At 49.5% G+C, this 20,860-nt stretch overlaps 1 protein-coding gene across 4 annotated transcripts; it reads right to left on the reverse strand.

Moving 5' to 3' along the window:
* Positions 1-13,350: 13,350 nt before the first annotated feature.
* On the reverse strand, positions 13,351-20,325 carry LOC125552888 (stomatal closure-related actin-binding protein 1-like). Of its 4 annotated transcripts, none has more exons than XM_048716598.1 (9): positions 19,863-20,325; positions 19,488-19,677; positions 19,210-19,272; positions 18,328-18,634; positions 18,110-18,238; positions 17,815-17,907; positions 17,128-17,268; positions 16,372-16,426; positions 13,351-14,275 (listed from the first exon to the last, which is right to left on the reverse strand). In XM_048716598.1, the coding sequence occupies exons 4-8, from the start codon at positions 18,373-18,375 to the stop codon at positions 16,412-16,414; spliced, it is 426 nt and encodes a 141-aa protein (XP_048572555.1). In that variant the 5' UTR covers positions 18,376-18,634; positions 19,210-19,272; positions 19,488-19,677; positions 19,863-20,325; the 3' UTR covers positions 13,351-14,275; positions 16,372-16,411. The 4 variants fall into 4 exon arrangements, with proteins under 4 accessions (XP_048572555.1, XP_048572554.1, XP_048572553.1 ...); XM_048716597.1 differs by having other exon boundaries at positions 13,351-15,808; XM_048716596.1 differs by having other exon boundaries at positions 13,351-16,426; positions 19,863-20,324.
* Positions 20,326-20,860: the final 535 nt, after the last annotated feature.

Consider the following 20,860-nt stretch of genomic DNA (forward strand, 5'->3'; position numbering starts at 1 on the left):
AGCCGATAGAGCGGAACGTAAGGCGGCCGAACACAGGAGCCGGGCAACCCAACATTTGACCAAAATCATGACTCGGAGCTGATGCATATAAGGCCAAACTCGTGACGCCGAACACTCCCTAAGGTATTCAGTCTTTATGAGAGCGGGCGGGGTAACGCTCTGGGGTATAAGCCCCTAGTGTCCAGGTACGCGCAAGAATTCTGAAGTGGCCACATGCCAAGACGCCAGCCTCCTCCTTGGTCATAGAACCAGGGGATGTGTATCAACAAGAGACAGTAAAAAAGGTTTACGCAGGGTCTTAATCTGAAAAGAATCCTTGGAACGGGTCCCTACTGCACGTCTGCGCCTATGTCTCCGTTGTGCCGTATCCTGGACGGGCGCAGCATGACGTTCATCTGTAAAAAGAGAGCAACTAAGTTGAAAAAGGGGCGTGCCGAACAAAAGTTATATGAAATAACCAAAGTGTAAAGTAAAATATGAAAAATTGAGCTTTATTGTCTCTTATTTTATACGTGTGAAGCCCCTAGTGCAGGGGTATATGGCCACTAAGCCTTTATCAACGATACTTTTGTGCCGGACTCGTCTATCCGTGTCCATGGTCTTAATGACCTGTTCCGATGTTCTGGCTGGTGAAGCCATTGTATTGTGGGGCTGTTAAAGCGGCCGCACAGTCCTCCGCTTGGGGGAGGTGTTCTCACTGCTTCCCCTTTAAGGAGATGATGTCGCGTGGACCGGGCATCTTAAGCATAAGAGATACATAATGCGGTATTGTGTTAAAGCGGGCGAAAGCTTCGCGTCCCAGTAGTGCTTGATAGCGACTTGAGAATGGGACGATGTGGAAAGTCAGCTTTTCGCGACGGAAGTTATCGGCAGAGCCAAAAATAACCTCGAGCCGGAGAAAACCCATGCAATGGGTGTCCGGACCTGGCGTTACTCCTTGAAAGGAGGTTTTGCTGTGGCGAATTCTTTTTGGGTCTATCCCCATGTGGCGGATTGAGTCCTGATATATCAGGTTGAGTCCGCTGCCACCGTCCATAAGGACATTTGAAAACTGGAGTCCGCCAATTATTGGATCGAGTACCAGGGCAGTCCAGCCTGGGTTCCTGACACTTCTAGAATAATCCAGATGATCGAAGATGATTGGTTTTGACAACTAGTGGCGGGATTCCTTTGGGATAGGCCATGGGGCGCGTACCTTTATGGGCGCCGCACGTTTTGTTATGTGGAGTAAGTTTACTGTTTTTACTTCTTGTGGGAAATTCTTTTGTTTCCTGGTACTCTGCTTTTGGGGTTCATCCTCGTCTTCGCTTGGTGTGTCGAGCCCCTTGTGTTCAGCGTTGAGTCTGCCGGATTGTTTGAAAACCCAACAATCTCTGTGGGTATGGTTAGCAGGCTTTCCGGGAGTGTTGTGTATTTGACATATCCTATCCAAGATTTTTTTAGGTTGGATAGGTCGTCCCTGTTATCTTGGAGGGGCGGCTTTTTCTGATTCTGTCATGAGCTTTTGAATCCAGCGTTGATTGCCATGCTCTTCGGACTTTTTTCCTTAGTCCGGCGATGGTCCTTATTGCGTCGCGGATTTCCGTTACCATCCCTAGTTTCGGATGTACTTGGGTCACTGGTGCTGCATCTTGCCAACCAGCTATCCTCTCCTGCGCAAAAGCGGGTCATGAGGCTTGTTAGTGCGGCCATTGTTCTTGGCTTTTCTTGGCCGAGGTGTCTGGCGAGCCATTCGTCTCGGACATTATGCCTAAAAGCCGCTAAGGCTTCAGCGTCCGGACAGTCGACTATCTGATTCTTTTTAGTAAGAAATCTATTCCAGAATTGCCGAGCTGACTCTCCAGGCTGTTGAGTTATGTGACTAAGATCATCTGCATCCGGAGGGCGGACATATGTCCCTTGAAAATTTGCTCGGAAAGCGTCCTCGAGCTCTTCCCAACTTCCGATTGTGTTTTCAGGAAGGCTTTTGAGCCAATGCCGGGCTGGCCCTTTAAGCTTGAGGGGTAAATATTTTATGGCGTGGAGGTCATCTCCTCTAGCCATATGTATGTGGAGGATATAATCCTCGATCCAGACTCCAGGGTCTGTTGTTCCATCATATGCCTCTATGTTTACGGGTTTGAATCCCACTGGAAATTCATAATCCAGGACCTCATCGGTGAAACATAGGGGGTGTGCGGCACCCCTGTATTTGGGTGTGCCGGATTCTGATAATGGCTTTACTGCATTGCTTACGAGAGCTTGCTTTCTTGGCCCGTAAATGGACCTGGCTAGGCCATGATGCGAATCCTTAAGTGGGTCGCATGCCAGCTTAAGTGCGGCGCTGCTTGCCGCTTTATGCTGGCCATGGGGTCGTCTATCCGGCCATGTGGCTTTCTCATTTTTGGAATGCGAGGGCTCTAAGGCCTCCTCGTCGAATTCAGGCAGTAGCTTTCTCTTCGGATAGCTTTTAGTGCGGCGACTGTCGCCGTATTTGTCTGCGGTATTGATTATTTTACTCCATCTGATCCTGAGTGCATCTTCCGCAGTTTTTAGCTTCCGCTTCTGCTTTTTCAGGCTGCATGCGGTTGCAACGAGCCGTTTGTGGAGGTTCTTCTGCTTCGTGGGCTTGTCCGGCATAGGGTCGTCCGGAATGCCATTTTTGCCGGGGGAGGGATGTTCGGTTTCTCTATCCGGGTTGTCCTGTTGGGACGGTTGCTCTAAGGCATGCTCGTCGTCTACCGGCTCATCCTGCTCTATGGCTGGGTCTTTATCGAGGCGGGGCTTGGGTCGGCGTTTACGCCGACGCTTTGATTGTTTTTCGAGAGATAGATCCCTCTTTCCATCCCCGTTTTCCTCGTTGTTGCTTCCTTTAGGGGTATCCACCATGTACACATCGTGAGATGAGGTGGCTGTCCAATGCCCTATAGGCGTTGGTTCTTGGTTGTCTCCTGCATCGTCGTCCATACTATCGATGTCTCCGGAGTCGAAATCAAGCATGTCGGTTAAGTCGTCGACAGTGGCTACGAAGTGGGTGGTGGGTGGGTTTTGAATTTCTTCATCGTCCGAATCCCATCCTTGCTGACCGTAGTCCGGCCAGGGCTCTCCTGATAAAGAGAGAGACTTTAGCGAATTCAAGATGTCGCCGAAGGGCGAGTGCTGAAAGATGTCTGCGGTGGTGAACTCCATTATCGGCGCCCAATCGGATTCGATCGGCAGGGGCGCGGGGGCTCGGAGTTCGGAAAGGAATCTAGCTCCTTGGAGTCACGGGCCATGTGAAGTGCGGGGCTGGAGTTCGGCTCGATCACCTCTGAGATCGCAGCCCCTGAGGCAGCGTCCAACCGCTGATCCTCGATCGGCATAGTAGGCTCCGAATCAATGGTCGGAACCAATGCATGTGCGGCCTCCAAGGCGTTGTTCGGCGGCAGAGCTATATCATGCCCATCGAGACAGTGCGGCGCGCTTGGCTGTGGCTCGAATCCGTCGAAGATCAAGTCCCCGCGGATGTCAGCCGTGTAGTTTAGGCTTCCAAACCTGACCTGATGGCCAGGGGCGTAGCTTTCGATCTGCTCAAGGTGGCCAAGCGACTTGGCCCGCGGTGCGAAGCCGCCGAAGAAGAAGATCTGTCCGGGGAGAAAAGTCTCACCCTGGACTGCATCGTTGTTGATGATCGAAGGAGCCATCGGGCCTAAAGGCGACGACACAGAGGAACTCTCAATGAAAGCACCAATGTCGGTGTCAAAACCGGCGGATCTCGGGTAGGGGGTCCCGGACTGTGCGTCTAGGCCGGATGGTAACAGGAGGCAAGGAACATGGTGTTTTACCCAGGTTCGGGCCCTCTTGATGGAGGTAAAACCCTACGTCATGCTTGATTAATATTGATGATATGGGTAGTACAAGAGTAGATCTACCACGAGATCAAGGAGGCTAAACCCTAAAAGCTAGCCTATGGTACGATTGTTGTATGATGAAGTTGTCCTACGGACTAAAACCCTCCAGTTTATATAGACACCGGAGAGGGTTAGGGTTACACAAAGTCGGTTACAATGGTAGGAGATCTTGAATATCCGCATCGCCAAGCTTGCCTTCCATGCCAAGGAAAGTCCCGTCCGGACACGGGACGAAGTCTTCAATCTTGTGTCTTCATAGTCCTGGAGTCCGGCTGAAGGTATAGTTCAGCTACCCGAACACCCCCTAATCCAGGACTCCCTCAACCGCGCGGCCTTCAAGCTCCTTGAAGAGAGGGCTCGGACGGTGTTGAAGTCTCTCTACGAGAAGGGCTTGGACGAGCCGCTGGTTGCCGACGACGAGGGCCCCAACCAGCCGGTTCCTTATCTGGTTGATGCGCTGGAGGACATTGTGAGCGACATCGGCCCCATGGCGGAGGAAGAAGCCCGCGTTCTCTCCTCAGCCGAACTGACGCACGTCTTCAACCAAATCCACCGTCACGATCCTGTCGCCCGCCTTGACGAGCTGCTGGAGCCTATGGAAGACGAGCATTACGTGGCTGCTGCTACAGCTGTGAAGGGTCAGGTGGAGGACCTCCTGAAGAGGTTCCGCGCCTTCACTCCTACGCCCCCGACCAGCGGTGCTACCGATCCTGCAACTCCGGCTGGTGGTGCAGATGAAGGCGACGCCGTTGGAGAAGAAGCATCCCTTGCAAGCGACGGTGGCGTCCAGGGATGACGAGACAACTTGTTGGCGGCTCCTTTCCTGTTTTAGTTTCTGCAACATGCACCATGCCTCGTGGAGGCATTAAACTCGCGTTTGATTTCAGGGGAACAATATGTCCTGTAATATTTGCTTTGGAATTCTGCGATTTCCTTTCTATTTGCTTTATGTTCTTCATCGGCAGGGCCCGACCCCGCGCATACCTCAGCCGCCGTCGGGCCGTCCGAATCGCCAGGACGGACCAAGGAGTGAGGGGCTACATGATAAGTTAGGCTCCTGAGTCGCGATGCTCAGGAGTCCCCCTTGACGCGCAAATAGCTTATAGAAAGGAGATCTGGGAGTAGGTCTAGTGTTCTGCGTCGGCAGGGCCTGACCCCGCGCATACCTCAGCCGCCATTGGGCCGACTGGATCACCAGGACGGACCAAGGAGTGAGGGGCTACGTGGTCAGTTAGGCTCCTGAGTCGCGATGCTCAGGAGTCCCCCTTGACATTCAAACGATCTTCGTACCTTATCTCCGCTTAGGAGGGCACGCGACGACCAGGTCCTAGGGACCTGGCAGGGTGGCGTACGCTTGGGCGTGACCTGAGTGCAGCCCCCGTGCCCAGCCCCCTCGCGTGACTCTCCCGAGGGGAGGTGTTGCGACGAGGCCAGACACCGAGCCCGGAGGCTCCCTGAGGTTGATACGGCCGTGAGGCCGCCCTCAGTTGTTTATCACCTACGCAAAGCATAGCGCTTCTGTACTTGCACGGGCATAGCCGCTCCTCGGTAGTGTCGACTGCCAGCGCGGAGCATGTTGCTTCCACTGGCACGTGGAAGGGGACTCCCTACTGCGGAGAGCCCCCGGGGCGTGTACAGCCCCGCCCTGGCACGTGGCTTGCATGGCAGGTCTAGACAAGGTGTGTCTGGGCACTCATGAGCCAGCGCAGGACTCACGAGGCCCTACCTCAAGGTGGGTTGCGCCTGGTCTTGGTTCTTGATGGCTGTGGCGTTCCTGCGAGATGGTTAGACAACCTGCGCCAAATGAATTTCCTGAGGCTATCGCACGAGAAAGCCAAGCACCAACGACCCCAGGAGGTGACATGAACGGGGCCGGCCCGCCAGACAGAGCTCAGCCGTTGGATTTATCAACGCTGCTGGGACGAGCCCGAGCACAGACGTCGTGCCTAGCCCTCTTATGCGAAGGATCCTGAAGAAAGACGATCGACGCGCGGCTCCCATGGTGGGTGACAATCAAACAAGTGATATCCGTAGACAGATTACGCATGAAAAGCGACTAGCTTAGGTAAATGCGAGAACGATACATGCCACTGGGTCGGACCCGAGCGGCCTGGGGTTAATGAAGACCGAGGGGCGCCCCCAGCAGGGTGAACTAAAGATGCACGCAGATACATGCCACAGGGACGAACCCACGCGGCCTGGGGATGATGCAACCCAGGGGGCGCTCCCAGCTGAATGAACTTGGAAAAATGTCACCTGGTTTGGTTGTCGAAGGAGTGTTGGGGTAGCTGAAGACACGTAGCGAAGAAGTCGCTTCTCATGAGCTGTCGAGACCCTGAGCCTCGGGAGGCTCTAGAGGCTCGGGTGGCCTCCTGAGGACCGTCTCCATCTCCGCCAGGACTGCGTGGTGCCTGGCCTCCTGATCTGCCAGGGTGATCCACAAGTTGCGCTTGAAGGAGGCCGCTATGCTCGCCAGGACGAACGGCATGCGAACGTAGCTGTGAGGTGGACCCTCACACCGTCCAACACACGAAGGTCAGAAACGCTCCTGAGATGCGGCCCCATTGAGCCTTGCGATGTCGATGCATACGCGCAGCTCACCACCCTCTCCTGGGTGGAGAGCAGCACCAGGTGGGCGGCGGTCACCGCGTATTGCTCTCGCTTCCTGAAGCTCCTGAGATGCCTTGGTGATGAACTCCTGAGCATCGGGCGCTCCTCGCCCGGTGTCCTCCTGAGGGAAACGTGTCGCGAAGCACGCCTCCACGTGGTGCCCAAGCGCCTCCCTCGTGATGTTGGCCAGGTCCGAGTCCCTCCAGAAGAGAGCCCCCGAGCCCTGCCCGAGGAGGGCGCCAGGAACGCCTCCCTATGCGAGGGAGGGAGGCGCCCCAGGCGCTGGCGCAGATCCTGAAGTGGCGCCGCTGGAGGTGCCACTCCCGTGAGGCCCAGTGCGGAGTAGCTGCTTCTTCTTCTTAGGGTTGGCCTCAGGGGGGTACTGCGCACCCGCGCTATCAGGGTCTTCGATTGATGCAGCTTGGAAGGCGCACTCGAGGGAGCACACCGCATCTCTTCCCTTGCAAGGGACTGTGATGATTCCGCCGCTTCCTGGCATCTTGAGGATGTTGTAGCCATGGTGGGTGACTGCCATGAATTTGGCCAATGCTGGGTACCCGAGGATGGCATTGTACGATAGTCGGATGTGGGCGACATTGAAGTCGAGGAGCTCGGTGTGGTAGTTATCTCGCTGACCGAAGGTGACAGGGAGGCAAACTTTCCCTATCGGGGTGGTGGAGCTGTCTGTCACTCCTGAGAAAGGCCTGGTGGGCTGGAGCTGATCGTATGGCACTTGAAGGCTGTCGAACACCTCGACGGACAGGACACTCAGCCCTGTGCCGCCGTCGATAAGGGTCTTTGTGACTTGGACATTGCTGATGACAGGTGAACAGAGCATCGGGAGGATGCCAGCGGTTGCCGCGCACTTGAGCTGGTCCACCGAGCTAAAGGTGATGGCGTACTTGGACCACCTGAGCAGGCGCGTGGCCTCGAACTTGGGGAGGGCTGCATTCACTTCACGAGAGAACTGCTTGAAGATGCGCTGGGAGGCTGAGGCCTGAGCGCCACCCAAGATGCAGGCGATGGCGCGCGGCTCCTGGAAGCCCCCAGCCCCTTCGTCTTGCTGGTGGTCGTCGTTCCTTCTTGGCGGCGGCACTGGAGGGAGACCAGGGTTGCCCTGAGGACGGTCCTCGCGAGGCTGGTCCCTCCAGGCGCCCTCACGAGGCTGGTCCTGCCAACGATCCTCGTGAGGCTGGTCGCGCCACTCCTGGCGGGGCCCACGGTCGTCCCAACATCCTCCACCTCGTCCACCTCCTCGGTCGTAGCCCCGGTCGTTGCGCTCGGGGCGTCGACCGAAGCGTCCATCTCGAATGGCCCTGAGCACTTGACAATCGTTGGTGTTGTGCGTGCGCACATTGTGGAAGGCGCAGAAGGTACGGCTGCCCTTGGACGACTCGGGAATATCTCGACCGCGCTTGGTGTCTGGTTCCGCCGCGAGTACGGCCACTCCTTTGCGCTTCACGTCCTTGACCTTGGCCTTCTTCTCCTCTGGATCCGTAGCAGGGAGCTCAAGGAGGGAGAGACGCCCCTCCTCAGCTCTTGCACACTTGGTTGCTATGTTGAACAGCTCAAAGGTCATGCACAACTCCTCATGGATGGCGAGCTCCTCCTTCATCTTGATGTCGCGAACGCCATCGGAAAACGCCGAGATGATGGCCTCGTCCGTCACCTTGGGGATCTTGATACGCGCGCTGTTGAAGCGCTGGATGTACTTCTGCAGGGTTTCTCCCGGTTGTTGCTTGATGTGGTGCAGGTCACCCGCGCCCGGAGGGCGGTCGCGAGTGCCCTAGAAGTTGGCGATGAAGTGGTTGCGCATCTCATCCTAGGAGGAAATCGAGCCTGGGGGCAGGTTCAGGAGCCATGAGCGAGCTCCGTCCTTTAGAGCCATGGGAAACCAGTTCGTCGTGACCTTTTCGTCGCCGTTGACCGCCTCGATGCTCAGCTCGTAGAGCTGCAATAACTCCGCAGGGTCGGGGTGCCGTCGTAGCGAGGAGGCAGATCCGGCTTGAACTTGCCCGGCCGGACGACGCTACACAACTCCGGAGTGAAGGCGTGGTAGCCTGCCATGGCCATCGGGGCCCGTCGTGGAGGCGGAGCTTGACCTTGGCGTCCCTGTGCCACCACGGCAAGTGGCACATGGCCCTGCCGCAACAAGCGATCCCCACGTGGTGGTGCTGGAAGCGGTGGAGCGTTTTCTTACGGACGGAGAACCTCCCGGCAACTTCTTTCTTCGTGTGCGGGCACACGGCGCGGTGGATCATGCCGCCGGGCCACGCATCTTGGAGCGAGGACTCCATCTTGACGTGGGAGAGGCTGAGGTGCTCCATGAGCCGTGCGCCTCGGCGCGAAGGCGCCATCTTGGTGCTGAGGGGGCGGAGGCGCTCCGTGAGCCACATCGCCCACAGCCGGGGGCGGGCGAGGCAGCGAGAGGGATGGTGCAGGAGAGCCCCCCGCGGCGCTGACGAGCTCGGCGATGCAGTCCAACCAGTCCTCGTAGAGGTCGTCAACCAGGCGGTAGCGCAGGAGCTTGCGTGCCATGAGCAGCGCGGCCGGCGCGGCCGTGGGGGCGCGGTGAGCGTGAGATGATGAGACGGCCGGAGTCAGCGATGGGGTGATGGTGCGACCGTCTCGCCGCATAGAGGGGTGCAGTGAAGAGGCCTGCTGCTCATTTGCCGCCGGGCTAGTGGTGGCATTGGCGGCGGGTGACGGAGAGCGACGGGGAGGTCCGCCGACAGGGGCTGTCTGAGCGGCACGGGTGGCGAGAGCGGCCCGGCGCTCAGCGCGGGCCCGACGAGCGTCGGCCATGAACTTGGTGGAGTGGTGAAGCGCGGATCGATGAAGAAGAAAGCTTCAGCACACCCCTACCTGGCGCGCCAAATGTCAGATTTCGGGTTCCGGCAAAACCCTTGAGGTTCGAACACTAGGGTGCGCACAAAGATCTCTCCCCCTCTCTAGCTCGCACACTCTACGATCTCACGGCCTAGTTCGACGAACCCAAAGAATACGAGACACAAGATTTATACTGGTTCGGAACACCATTGTGGTGTAATACCCTACTCCAGTGTGGTGTGGTGGATTGTCTCTTGGGCTGAGGATGAATAGTTACAAGGGAAGAACAGCCTCGCGAGGAGATGTGTTCTTGTGCTTGGAGAGCTATTGTGGTTTGGGATGATCCGGGTCTGATCAGGATCAGATCCCCCCTATGGTGATGGCTAGTCCTATTTATAGAGGCCTTGGTCCTCTTGCCAAATATTGAGCGGGAAGGGATCCCACAACGGCCAAGTTCGAAGGGAGACAACTAGTACAAGCTATCCTGACAAAAATAGTCTTCGCCTGCCAAAGGCTCTGGTTGTGACGCCGTCTTGGGCTCCACAGTGACCTCTGTCCTGCCGTCCTGATGGCCTTGGTCTTTTTGCACCGATATGGAAACGTTTGCCTGATGCCTCGGGACTCCTCCTCTGCGCTTGCCCCTTTAACACTAAAGAGGAAACGAGGACACTGCGTGCGCTGGCACCCGCCTGGCTCCAGTCGTCATGGCTTGCATCATAGAAACCTCCTGAGATGTCCCTTGCCTTGATCTCTCCGCCCCTCGCGAGCCAGCCTGGTGAGGCCGCCCCTGAGGAGGTCTTGCATCGTCCGCCTCGCGAGGGTCTTGAATGTTTGCTGGTGAAGATGGGTCGTACAGGGCCGCTGGTGGAGCCATGCTACGGGCTGCAGGAAGATAAGTCTGGGGAGCCCCGTTCTCAGAACACCGACAGCCCTATCGAGCTTTTGGCCTGTTAACGGTCTGCTAAGAGCCGTTGTTACGGTGGGCCACATCATTATCCACTTAATATTATTTTGACCAGCACAATTAACGCCCGCTTTGACTACGCATGTTTGTTTGTTTGTATGGCGTCCAGGAAATGTTTGGGCGTGTTGGCCCCCGTTTAAACGATATATCATATTCAAGAATCATCCTGCTCTATGCTATCACCTCTAAAAACATACACTATACAATAAAAAGACTAAGGCATAGAAACGTAGAATAATCCTACACTATACAATAAAGAAATTACAACCGGATGTACCCATTGGGCATTATAGTTACGCACCAGTGATAGTAAAGCGTACACAAACAACAAATTACATACATTGAACAAATAAAGCTCATACATCATGGACACGCATCAACAAAATTTACCATTTGAACTATAATCTATTCAGAAAATAGGGTTGGCCGGATTCAAATAGCACAAATTACAGTCTGCAAAATCTCCAATTCCTTCATGGTTACCTCAGTGTCTTTTTCATTTTTTTGACTCCTGCATCTAATACCTGCAAGTCTAGTCTCAACTTGTTGATTGTACGTTGAGAATCATGTGCACGTTGTCTTGCCACCTCTAGTTGATGCTCGAGAACATCAGCACATTCCAATTCCAATCCATAATCAATCGGTAACGGCCATGCCGCACTGCTTGCAGATCTTTGTGTTGATGCCACTTCATCCTGAAATGTTTCTATAAGTACACATGACTAGGGCAAAATATAGTTACAACAGTGAAGCGAGCAAGACAGATTATTTCGTACGTGGCAAAACAGGACTAACAATAATGTTACACGTCATGAAGCATAAGCATGTGATATTTTAAAAATTATAAAAATGGTAGTCTCTGCAGCCCGCATACAGAAATCTCACTTAGCTCACCAGAGGAGCATGATGTTGGGGCCAAATTCAAAACACAGACAGGTTACAATTTTAGACAACACGTTGTGTATAAGTAAGCAAGCAGTTGGCCATTCTGTAGCTCAATTAAAGTCTTAGGGAGCATAATGAACATCACAGGGATTCATACAAACCTACTACAGCAAGCAAAATTATGCAATCATTAGCCTATCACTACTGCAGGATGCTGCTAATGCGACACTGCGATTAGAGACCCTTCGACGAAACTGTGTGCGATGCCATAATCACAAACGATGGTGTAAAAAACCCATCAAAAAAGTGCAAAATATTTGCGATAGAGGATGCATCAAACATGGTTCAGATTTTAGTTGCGTGTGCGATGCAGGGCATACGGTTCAGCTCAATTAACTATTTGCGATGAGAAGAAATAAAAGAAACGGGCAGCCAGATGAAGGTGTGTGCGATATATAGCATACGGTTCACTCGGATGAACTGTTTGTGATTACGCAACACAAAAGAAATGGTCAGCCAGATCAAGGTGTGTGCGATATACGGCATGCGGTTCACTCGGATGAACTATTTGCATTGAGACACGGGAACAGAAACAGTTCAACTTAACAAGATGTGTGTGATACGCGGAAAACAGGTCTGTAATCAGAAACGTCTGTGAAGACCGATAACAACACAGACGATTACTATTAACAAGCCGTTTGTGTTGTGAGCAAATGATTACTGGTATACAATTGTGAGTGATTGATGAAAACATCACCGACGGGTTCCATTGTTTAGTCCGTATGCGATGTGATTTTCTTTGTCCGCACAACATCTACGCTCTGTCTACAGAGCATCAACATATCTTTCCCTAATAATAAAGCGATTATTGCTTCTGCCTGTTAGCTCATCGTCGTGGCACTTCTACAAAAAAGTCCCTGATGTTTTTGGTAATTAAACCCGTGGTCCTTTTATTAAAGTGAAAAAACGTTTGGTTTTACAATTTTGTGCAAGAATCCCAGTAGTTTCCTGTATTCAACCCGTGGTCCTTTTAAAGTGAGAAAAGGTTCGACTGCGCGAGGAAGACGGACGGATCTAGGCGTAGCGTCGAGGGATTGGGCAGCTGGTGGATCTGGCAGCTGGTGCGGCGGTTTGCTCCAGTGGTGTCGGCGTCCCGCTCATCCAAAGAATGAGAGAGACAAGGCATGAGGAAGAGAGGGAGAGAGGAAGAAAGGAGAAGGAGAAGGATAAGGGCACAAGGTGAGGGAGGACGGTCGCTGGTGCTGGCGCCTCCGGTGACCGGTCAGCGGGCAGGGCGGCGAGCTCCTGTTGAGGCAGCGGGGCTTGGTGCGGGCCGGTTCCTCTGGATCGATCCTTGCCTCCCCCGAGGTGTGCGGTTGCGGGCTTGGATCAGGGGTGATCCAGATGGAGAGCTGGGTGGCGGCGACCTCTCCTTCCCCAACTAATCAAATGCAGGATTGCAGGTCAAGAACAAATCAGCCAAGGATCTGTCGACGTAGCTGCCGCCCAGCACCGGCTGTCCCGCCCGACCACGCGACAGATCAAGGGACGCGAGCGAGTATGGTTCAGCTCGAGCACGCGACAGATCAAGGGACGCCTAGGAGGATGAGTTCCGTGGTTCATCAAGAGCCGGCAAGGGCAGAACGTACTCGCACATGCCCCGCTATTCCAGACCAGAGGCCTCTACATCCACCATTAAGGATGGCAATGGGTCGGGTTTGGATCGGGTTGAACAATATCATATCCATATCGACATCCGTGAAGACAGTATTTGTCCGCCTATGAAAAAATCCATGGACGAAAAATTATGTCCATGTCCAAACCCGATGGATATCCATACCAGTTGAATACCCATCTGGTCCTTTCAAGACATATACATAAGACATAACACAATATGCACATAAGTTGTTGCACCCATGTGTTAATGCATGTGTGAAAAAGCAAAGATGGAGGGGTCGAGGGGATATGGAGCTGCGTTGTGGCAGGACAGTGGTGCCGGCTGTTGCATTGCTCCACCATACATGGAGGTAGCGGCTGACAGCGTCGGCCGTCTCTAGGGATGCAGGAGGACTAAGAAGAGGAGACAGGGCTGATACTTAATGATGAGTCATTTAACGACAAGATAAAAGGATGAGAAGGGGCGCAGAAGTAATATTACGGTGGGGAATGAGTGTCAACTAATAAAAGTTATGGTGAAGATTGTGCAATTTGTTTTGCATGTTTTAGATAATAATGGTAAAATCTTCTACTCGTAAGGGAACAGTTGGTAGTCTCGCTTCCAGGTTTTTTTAGTCCCACCTCCCATGGTTTATTTTGGTACCTCCTTCCACCTCTGACTAAGCCACCACAAACCAAAAAAACCTCCTCCTGAAGCCCGAACCCGCACCTATCCACATGTGACCCTCAATAGACGTACGAAGGTTAACCTGCGACAAAAAAACTTACGACGGTTAACCAGCGACAGAAAAACCATGCGGACGCACGTAGGAGCGACGAGTCCTGTTATCGAGCGAGGTCTTCCTTTGTGGCCGCCCTACATCCCTGCGCCGCCGCGCTTCAGTCGCTGCCCTCCATCGTCGCCGCCCTCCATCGTGGTCGAGGTCGCCACCCCCGCTTCACTCGCCGTCCTCCATCCGCGTCGATCCTGGACAAGGTCGCCGCGGCCCTCCATCACTTCGCCGCCGCGCTGAACACCTCGACGATCCGGCGCTGGTCCTGGATCAGGTCGCCGCCGCCCTCCATCACTTCGCCGCTGCGCTGAACTCCTCGCCCTTGATCCAGGATCCGGCGCTGATCCTAGACGAGTATACGCGGACACGTCCAGGATCCGGCCAGAACACGTCCTGGATCCGAAAAATAGGTATACAAACCATCTCATACGTCAATCGCATCTCATACATCTCAAATGCCATACAATCGCATCTCATACATCTCACAGCCCATACATCCATCGCATGTCATACAGCCATGGCAAGTGCTTTCACAGGGATGGATCCGCCTGCGAGATTGATTTCTGTTGCACACAGTTTAGGTTTTTTTTCATGTTAAAAATAGACTCAAGTACACATGTTTACAGTTGGCAATTGGCATTTTTTTGTACCAAGGAGTATCCTGCATCCTGCACTTGAGTGAATATGGCAAAAAAGAAAACATAAACCATACAGGACCCAAGAGTATGTTTCCACTTGTGCTGAACTAAAGATAGAACAAAAACACTTGCATTCTAATAAAGTACAGAGATGTAGAAGATGTAGATGAAAGTGCCATTGCAGTATATATATGTAGAATAAAATACAATTGCAGTATATGCTAGCAACATGTTGCAGTATATATGTAGAACAATAACCCTTGCAGAATGTCAAAGATGTAGAAGAAATTACCATGTTGGTGAAGATCATCAAAGAACTACCATTTCTGTCTTCATGATTTTTGCCATTCAATAGTTGCATATGGGGAATTCAAAAAGCACGGCACGCGAACATCAACCAGAAGATGACGTAACTACAGGTATGATGCAGTCTACCATGTTTTTGTTTAGTTGCGAGACCTGAATATCTGACAGTGACAGACTGTATGCATAATGTCTTCCAGGTCTTACAAGCGGGAGAAGTGATGCAGAACACAATGCGAGCATCATACCCGTAGCTGAAATTGTTGATAACGTTTACACGACGGAATCAGGTATAATACTGTGCGAAGATTGGTTATAAATGTTGCCTCACGTGCATTTCTGAAAGTGGCAGAATGCATTTTATGTGTTGCAGTCCTTACGAGCGGGATAAATGTTGGAGACTACAATGCAAACTTCATACCCTTACATGCAAATATTCACGATATTTACACGACGGGAGCAGGTATAAGACTGTGTCAAGATTGCTGCTAATGTTTCGTGCATACCGTATATTTTGTTGATTGCTAAGATGTAGGGCGGGAACCTTCAAACGACGGGATTCCGTCGTATTCTGAGAATAATAAGGATGGTATGACTAAGCTACGAGGTGATACTCAAGGTATTCACAGGCATGCTTATACAGCTTCCAAATCGACATCTCCGGTAGCGGATCAGAGAGGTTTAGTCCATTTTCCCAGATGAGCTTAATGGGCTTTGTGGTTTTTACGCTTAACGTAATGCAGATGACAAAACTTCCGAGCAGCATGCAACAGTAGCTGTATGTAATGAAGAAAAAAACGTTGGCGAAACAAGGGAGCAGTTCAACGCATAGAGGCGTGAATCTTATCGGAAGAAAAAAGAGGAGGATATGGTCAGGTTACAAGAGGATAATCAGCCATCCCTTTCAAAGACTGGTAAGTATTTAAGCGTGATTTTGCTGACTACTCTTGGGTTTTTCTGAATACCTATAGTATGCAAATTAATCGTTATAGTAACCTGACTTCATAGATGTTCCCCGTGTTGGTTTCATAGATGTTGTATCAACATCTATCTAAGTGATTTGTACATACTTTTTTGTTCTCTAAATCTCATACCTGTTGTAAAAATGGTAGACCATAGGGATCTTATCAACGCGTGGAGGCGGGCATCTTATCGCACTAAGAAGTCAGATGGTTTTATAAACCATCTAGACGATGGGCCGATTGTTCACCGCCATACTCTGTGATATCACAAATGTTCAACAATCTTCATATGTGATCCCTGGTACATATTTGGTGGATTTACAATGTCGTTAGTTATATGTGCGTATTTGACAATCATACTATTTGTGATTATGTTTAACTTCTCTTTGCTTTCTGAACGCCCATGCTGGATTACAATAGGAACTAATGTTGGGGCAGATCATATGTTGGGGCAGCTAATCAAACCCACGTGAGATGATAAGCACAGGAAAGTTGATCTTCGTCCCCTTTGTAATTCAAGTAAGATTATTTTATGTTACATCCTAGCATTCATGGTTCAGCCATTTTAATAAATACTAACCAAGCATGTTATATTAGATGACCCAGCTAGCTCGGTTGATACATCAATCTCGCATAATGAATCAACATATCCTCCTAAAGCTACGGGCACGTCTGATGTAATTGCAGATAAAAATATAGAAGGTAAAATGATTGTGCTTTTTCCATACTCGTTTGCTATCATGTTGTTTTTACCTTTCGCTTTTGAGAGAAACCCAAGGAAGACATCAGTAGATGACTTGAATGATACCACAGAAAATATGCAAGTAACAGAAGAAGAACGCAAAAGAGACCGTAAAATACCTTTCGCTTTTTCCATACTCGACGGAATCAAGCAGTCCTATTAGGTGGGCTGCAACTGAATACAAACAGTTCTTTCAGATATTATAGGCTAACAGTCTATTCTGGACATCGCATGTGTGTCATACACCTAACTTTTTAAGTCATGACCATAGTTGACTGCCTAACTTTTTAATGAAATCTCATATATATATATTTGAGCCAGAAAAACAAACAAATAACTTATTAAGTGTTTCAACATGCCAGAAAACAAACAAATATAATAGGACTGCTTGAAGATATATATCATCAGAGTCATAATATTAAGTCATTACATGTAATAGAAATTGCATGAGGACAAAATGCTTCGATGGAATAGTCTAAAATTATTCACAATGGATATGTAATACTCTAATACCAACTATATCCCAACCGAATGAATCTACATTCTCAAGATAGAGCAAGTAATACAATGAGTATAACAAATTGAGGACAGTGTCAAAGCACAGCATCTGGACAAGCAAGCAATAAAAGCAAAGTTGGGCAGGAAGATCTGTTGCTGTATGATGCAGTACGTAGAAGGTTGCATAGTCAAATTAAAATAAACTACCACTGGTTTTGAACAGAAAAACTGTACAGAAGTCAAGGGGAGTAATTGTATATGACATAAATAAAAGAATATATAAGGAATACAGATTCAGGCATAAGTTCCAGGTAAGCTTGGTACTAAAGTACAGAAAACAAGATAATATGCTGCTCATAAAATTATATACAATTTACCTGCTTTCTAATTCTTTGTGAACTGTTCTCTTTCTCTTTAAGTACTTTTTGAACTCTTTGTACAGCAGCTCTAGCATTTTCAATCTCCATGCGTGCATTAGTTCGTTCTTCGTCAACAATTCTCCTAGCATCTTCAGAAGCCTGTGAACGATATAGAAAGAGTGATTTGTCAAAATGAAAAAATGGGAATATACCAAGATTAAGCATACTTGATATGGATAAATGATGTTTATAAAAAATACTAAAACGACGCGCCAATCCAAGAGGAATTGGAACATGCTTTACGCACAAATCATTGCCAGCATGTTATTTTCTTAACCATGGTAAGAAAATCAGGAAGAACTCCTAAAAATTTGCTGTTCAACAAACCATCGGCAGGCCCCTGAAAATTTGTTGTGCATTTGCAAGAAAAGAACACCATTTCAAATTTGTAGTACTGTTTGATAGTCTGTTTCAGAAGTCCCAACAAAGGCAAAACTTCAGCTTGGCTTGCTTAATCATGGCAGATAATTTACATTTAAAAACGACGGAACTAAGTTTTCCTCCAAAGCCAGTAGCAAGCAGGGAAAATACACATGACATTTGATAGTACATTGTAAACAGAGAACACAATGGATCATGGTACTAAAATGTGCTTACAAAGGTCCATAGAATAAAGATACTTCCAAAGTACAAGGATCAACTCACCAGTTTTAGTGAAGTCGCTATTCTCGTGACCTCGGTTTTCTGCTGAAGCAACTCATTTTCTGTTCTGGACAGCTGAACTGCTAAAATATCCACCTATAGAAAGTGTCAAACTATTAAAGTGCTCGCAAACAAAGGGATGATTTAGGCATATATATTTAGCTGGAGACTTCTTTTAAGAAACCATATTGGTTAGTTTAGAACACTTGCAGCGTCATTAAAGATACTCTAAAAACGCACTGAGGAACAATAATCCTTCACGTGGCTGTAAATATGGTTCAAAAGAAGAAAAACCAACCATAGATACCGATTCCTCAATTTCATCCTTATATTTGCCAGCTACTTGACCTCTCAGTGACTCCAATACACTCTTTAGATTCTTCAGAAGGATGTCTCGCTCTAATAAAGCCACTTGTTTACATTTAACCTGAGAGTTAAAGCCAATGCAATAACTTAAGGTCTGTAATAACTGAACCAATTGCTAAATGAGTGTTCAGGAATCAGGAAGACCCATACCTCGTTAGATAATAATGTGGCAGTACTGAGGCCCTTCTCAAATTTCATTGCGAGCTCGCGGACTGAAAGACGCTGACGCCGATCAAGCAGATCTGCTGTCTCTTTGGCAACAGACTCCTTAAGTCATGGCGTTTCTGGCTCATCAGCAAATTTGATGACTATCCCATTCATACCATTCTTGTAGGTAGGGAATTTATTTTTGATGGCATTTACTGGGCGCAACGGCCCAGACCAGTTGTTCTGACCCTGTGTCTTCCGCCGAAAATCAAGAGTTGATGCCCGAGTCATCGATAAGTAATTCTCACCCCTAATTCCAAAAAAAACAAGCGTCAGTATCTCAAAAGATCACTGGTGGACACAATGAATAAATCATTGGTCAAAATGGTTCATACATCACCGTTTTCTGTTTTAATGACCCATCGACAAACATAAAAGATGGGAAAAGGGAACCCAAAAAATAACACCGAAATAAAAATTGTCAAACTGCAGCATGGAAGCTGATGAAAAGGCAGAAGCAAGTGGAAGAGTTCTCCCCTCCAAAAGAAAGAGAACAAAAGCCATACGAGTTCATCAAGCCTTGGGCATGTGCTACTACCAACCCTCAAGTGTTGCAGTTATAATCATCGCAAGATCGTACAGAATCACCCACTAAACTCAGGACTACAGACCTGCATTAGAAGCAACTGGGATCGGGAGAACCAACTAACTTCAACTAACAATCACGATTTGCAAAAGTGGGAGCTGAGAGAATTATGTCTCAATTAAGCTTTGCAAATCATCAACAAAATCCCAATTTGATGCTACTTTCATAGAGGAACTAAAGAGAAAGCATGCTTGGTTACTAGCAACAACATTCCATAGAATATCCACAACAAAACATACTCTTTGATTCAGATTTGTTGCTCCCATCCTCTTTCCGCACCTCCTTCTTCTCCTTCGGGAAGTCTGAACCATTAAGGGCCGAATCATCAATACAACCACCAACTAAGCAGATGATTTCTCATATTACATTCTTGAAAGGAACCATTCTAATAGAAAACACACTCTCTAAAGAATAAACACGACACCCATTTTTGTTCCATTTTATAATATGAATTGCCAGTTTTTATATTCAAATGTCATATCTGGATGTAGTATGGTTAAAAATTTGCATATGCTACCTGATTAGTTAGTGTAGGCATGAGAGTCATGCACTTCTTGTTCCAGTTTAGCTCTTGAGAAGCACATAGCACTGAATTCCTCTTCAGTAATAACTTCTCCAAGTTCCTTTCTTTTATGAAGATAATGTATCATCTTTCAAAAAGATACTGCATCATGTGAACTCTTGGATCCACTCACAACCAGAAGGGGCTGCAATTTAGAGCAGAATAATACTCAGTTAAATCAGATTTTTTAACAAAGCCCTTTAACAGAACAAAATATGGACAGTCTTGAAAAGGAATATTCATTGTGATATCTCAGTGAGGCGATGCACCTGGCGACTAACCGAATTGATGGGGAGGAGCATACGGCAGGGTCAGGGAGAGAGAGATTACCTAGACCTGGACGATCGCGCGGGAGAGGGTGGAGAGGCTCATGTTGGCGACGGTGAGGGAACCAGGAGAATGGAGGGACCCAGCATCGCCGGTGAGCATGCCGACCTCGAGCGCCTCCTCGAGCACTTCGGGGCCGGATTGGAAGGAACAGGGTAGAGTAGGGCGTGCAAGTCCCGAGCCTCCGCGTCCGCATCCAACGGCGCCTACCACTGGCGCGAGCATGCCGAGCTCGAGGATCTCCCCGGCCACTTCTGCGATCTGATTCGAAGGGGAGGGGCGGCCTGCTAGGGAGCGGCGACGCTGGTGACAAAGGGGAGGGCAGCCTGACCAGGGAGCGCCGGCGGTGGTGACGAAGGGGAGGGGGCGGCCTGACCAGGGAGCGCTGGTTGTGGTGGAGAGAATGGGGAACAGAGGAGATTGTGAGGCAGTGGTGGGGAACTATCCAGAGAAGAATGTGAGGCGGCAGTGGAGAGGATGACTGGCGTTTTTTTTGAGAAATCTAACGTTTTTTTTCTTAATACTACTACGTAGACTACTGTACTAGGCAGTGATGGGGAAGAGATTGTCTTCTTTTTATCGGCCGTGTCTGATTTACCTCACATTATTCTAATAAAATCCATTATTTTTATAGTCATAATCATTTGATGCTTTAAAAGGTTTCCTGTATAGATAATATCTATAAAAGTTGAAAAAAATACTGGTAAAAAACACATTTGATATATCTGAATTTTAGTTGAGGAAATGAGTATGAGTAAATAAATTCAAACACAAGGCAAAAGCTTTGATGTTTTCTTGATTATTAAGAAGATTGTTAGGGCCCCGCGCTACTACTAACTAATTGGGAATTAAAATAAATAAATTTCATCCATGGTTGCTGCTGTTGGGCGTCATCGTCCTCTCCAACCATGATTGTTGCTGGTCCTGGAGGGGATGAAGTTGTCCATGGTGATGGTGGCTCCCCACCCAACTCGTTCCCGCACCTCTCATCTGCTACAAAA

Source organism: Triticum urartu, chromosome 4 (assembly GCF_003073215.2).
Source record: "Triticum urartu cultivar G1812 chromosome 4, Tu2.1, whole genome shotgun sequence".
Taxonomy (NCBI): domain Eukaryota; kingdom Viridiplantae; phylum Streptophyta; class Magnoliopsida; order Poales; family Poaceae; genus Triticum; species Triticum urartu.

Bases quoted from the DNA above. Each gene is read 5' to 3' on its own strand.
- LOC125552888 (XM_048716598.1), bottom strand. From the start codon at position 18,375: ATGAAATTTGAGAAGGGCCTCAGTACTGCCACATTATTATCTAACGAG. The intron at 17,908-18,109 runs GTTGGTTTTTCT...CACTTTCTATAG, and splicing joins TTGAGGAATCGGTATCTATG to GTGGATATTTTAGCAGTTCA. The intron at 17,269-17,814 runs GTGAGTTGATCC...TATCGTTCACAG, and splicing joins TAGCGACTTCACTAAAACTG to GCTTCTGAAGATGCTAGGAG.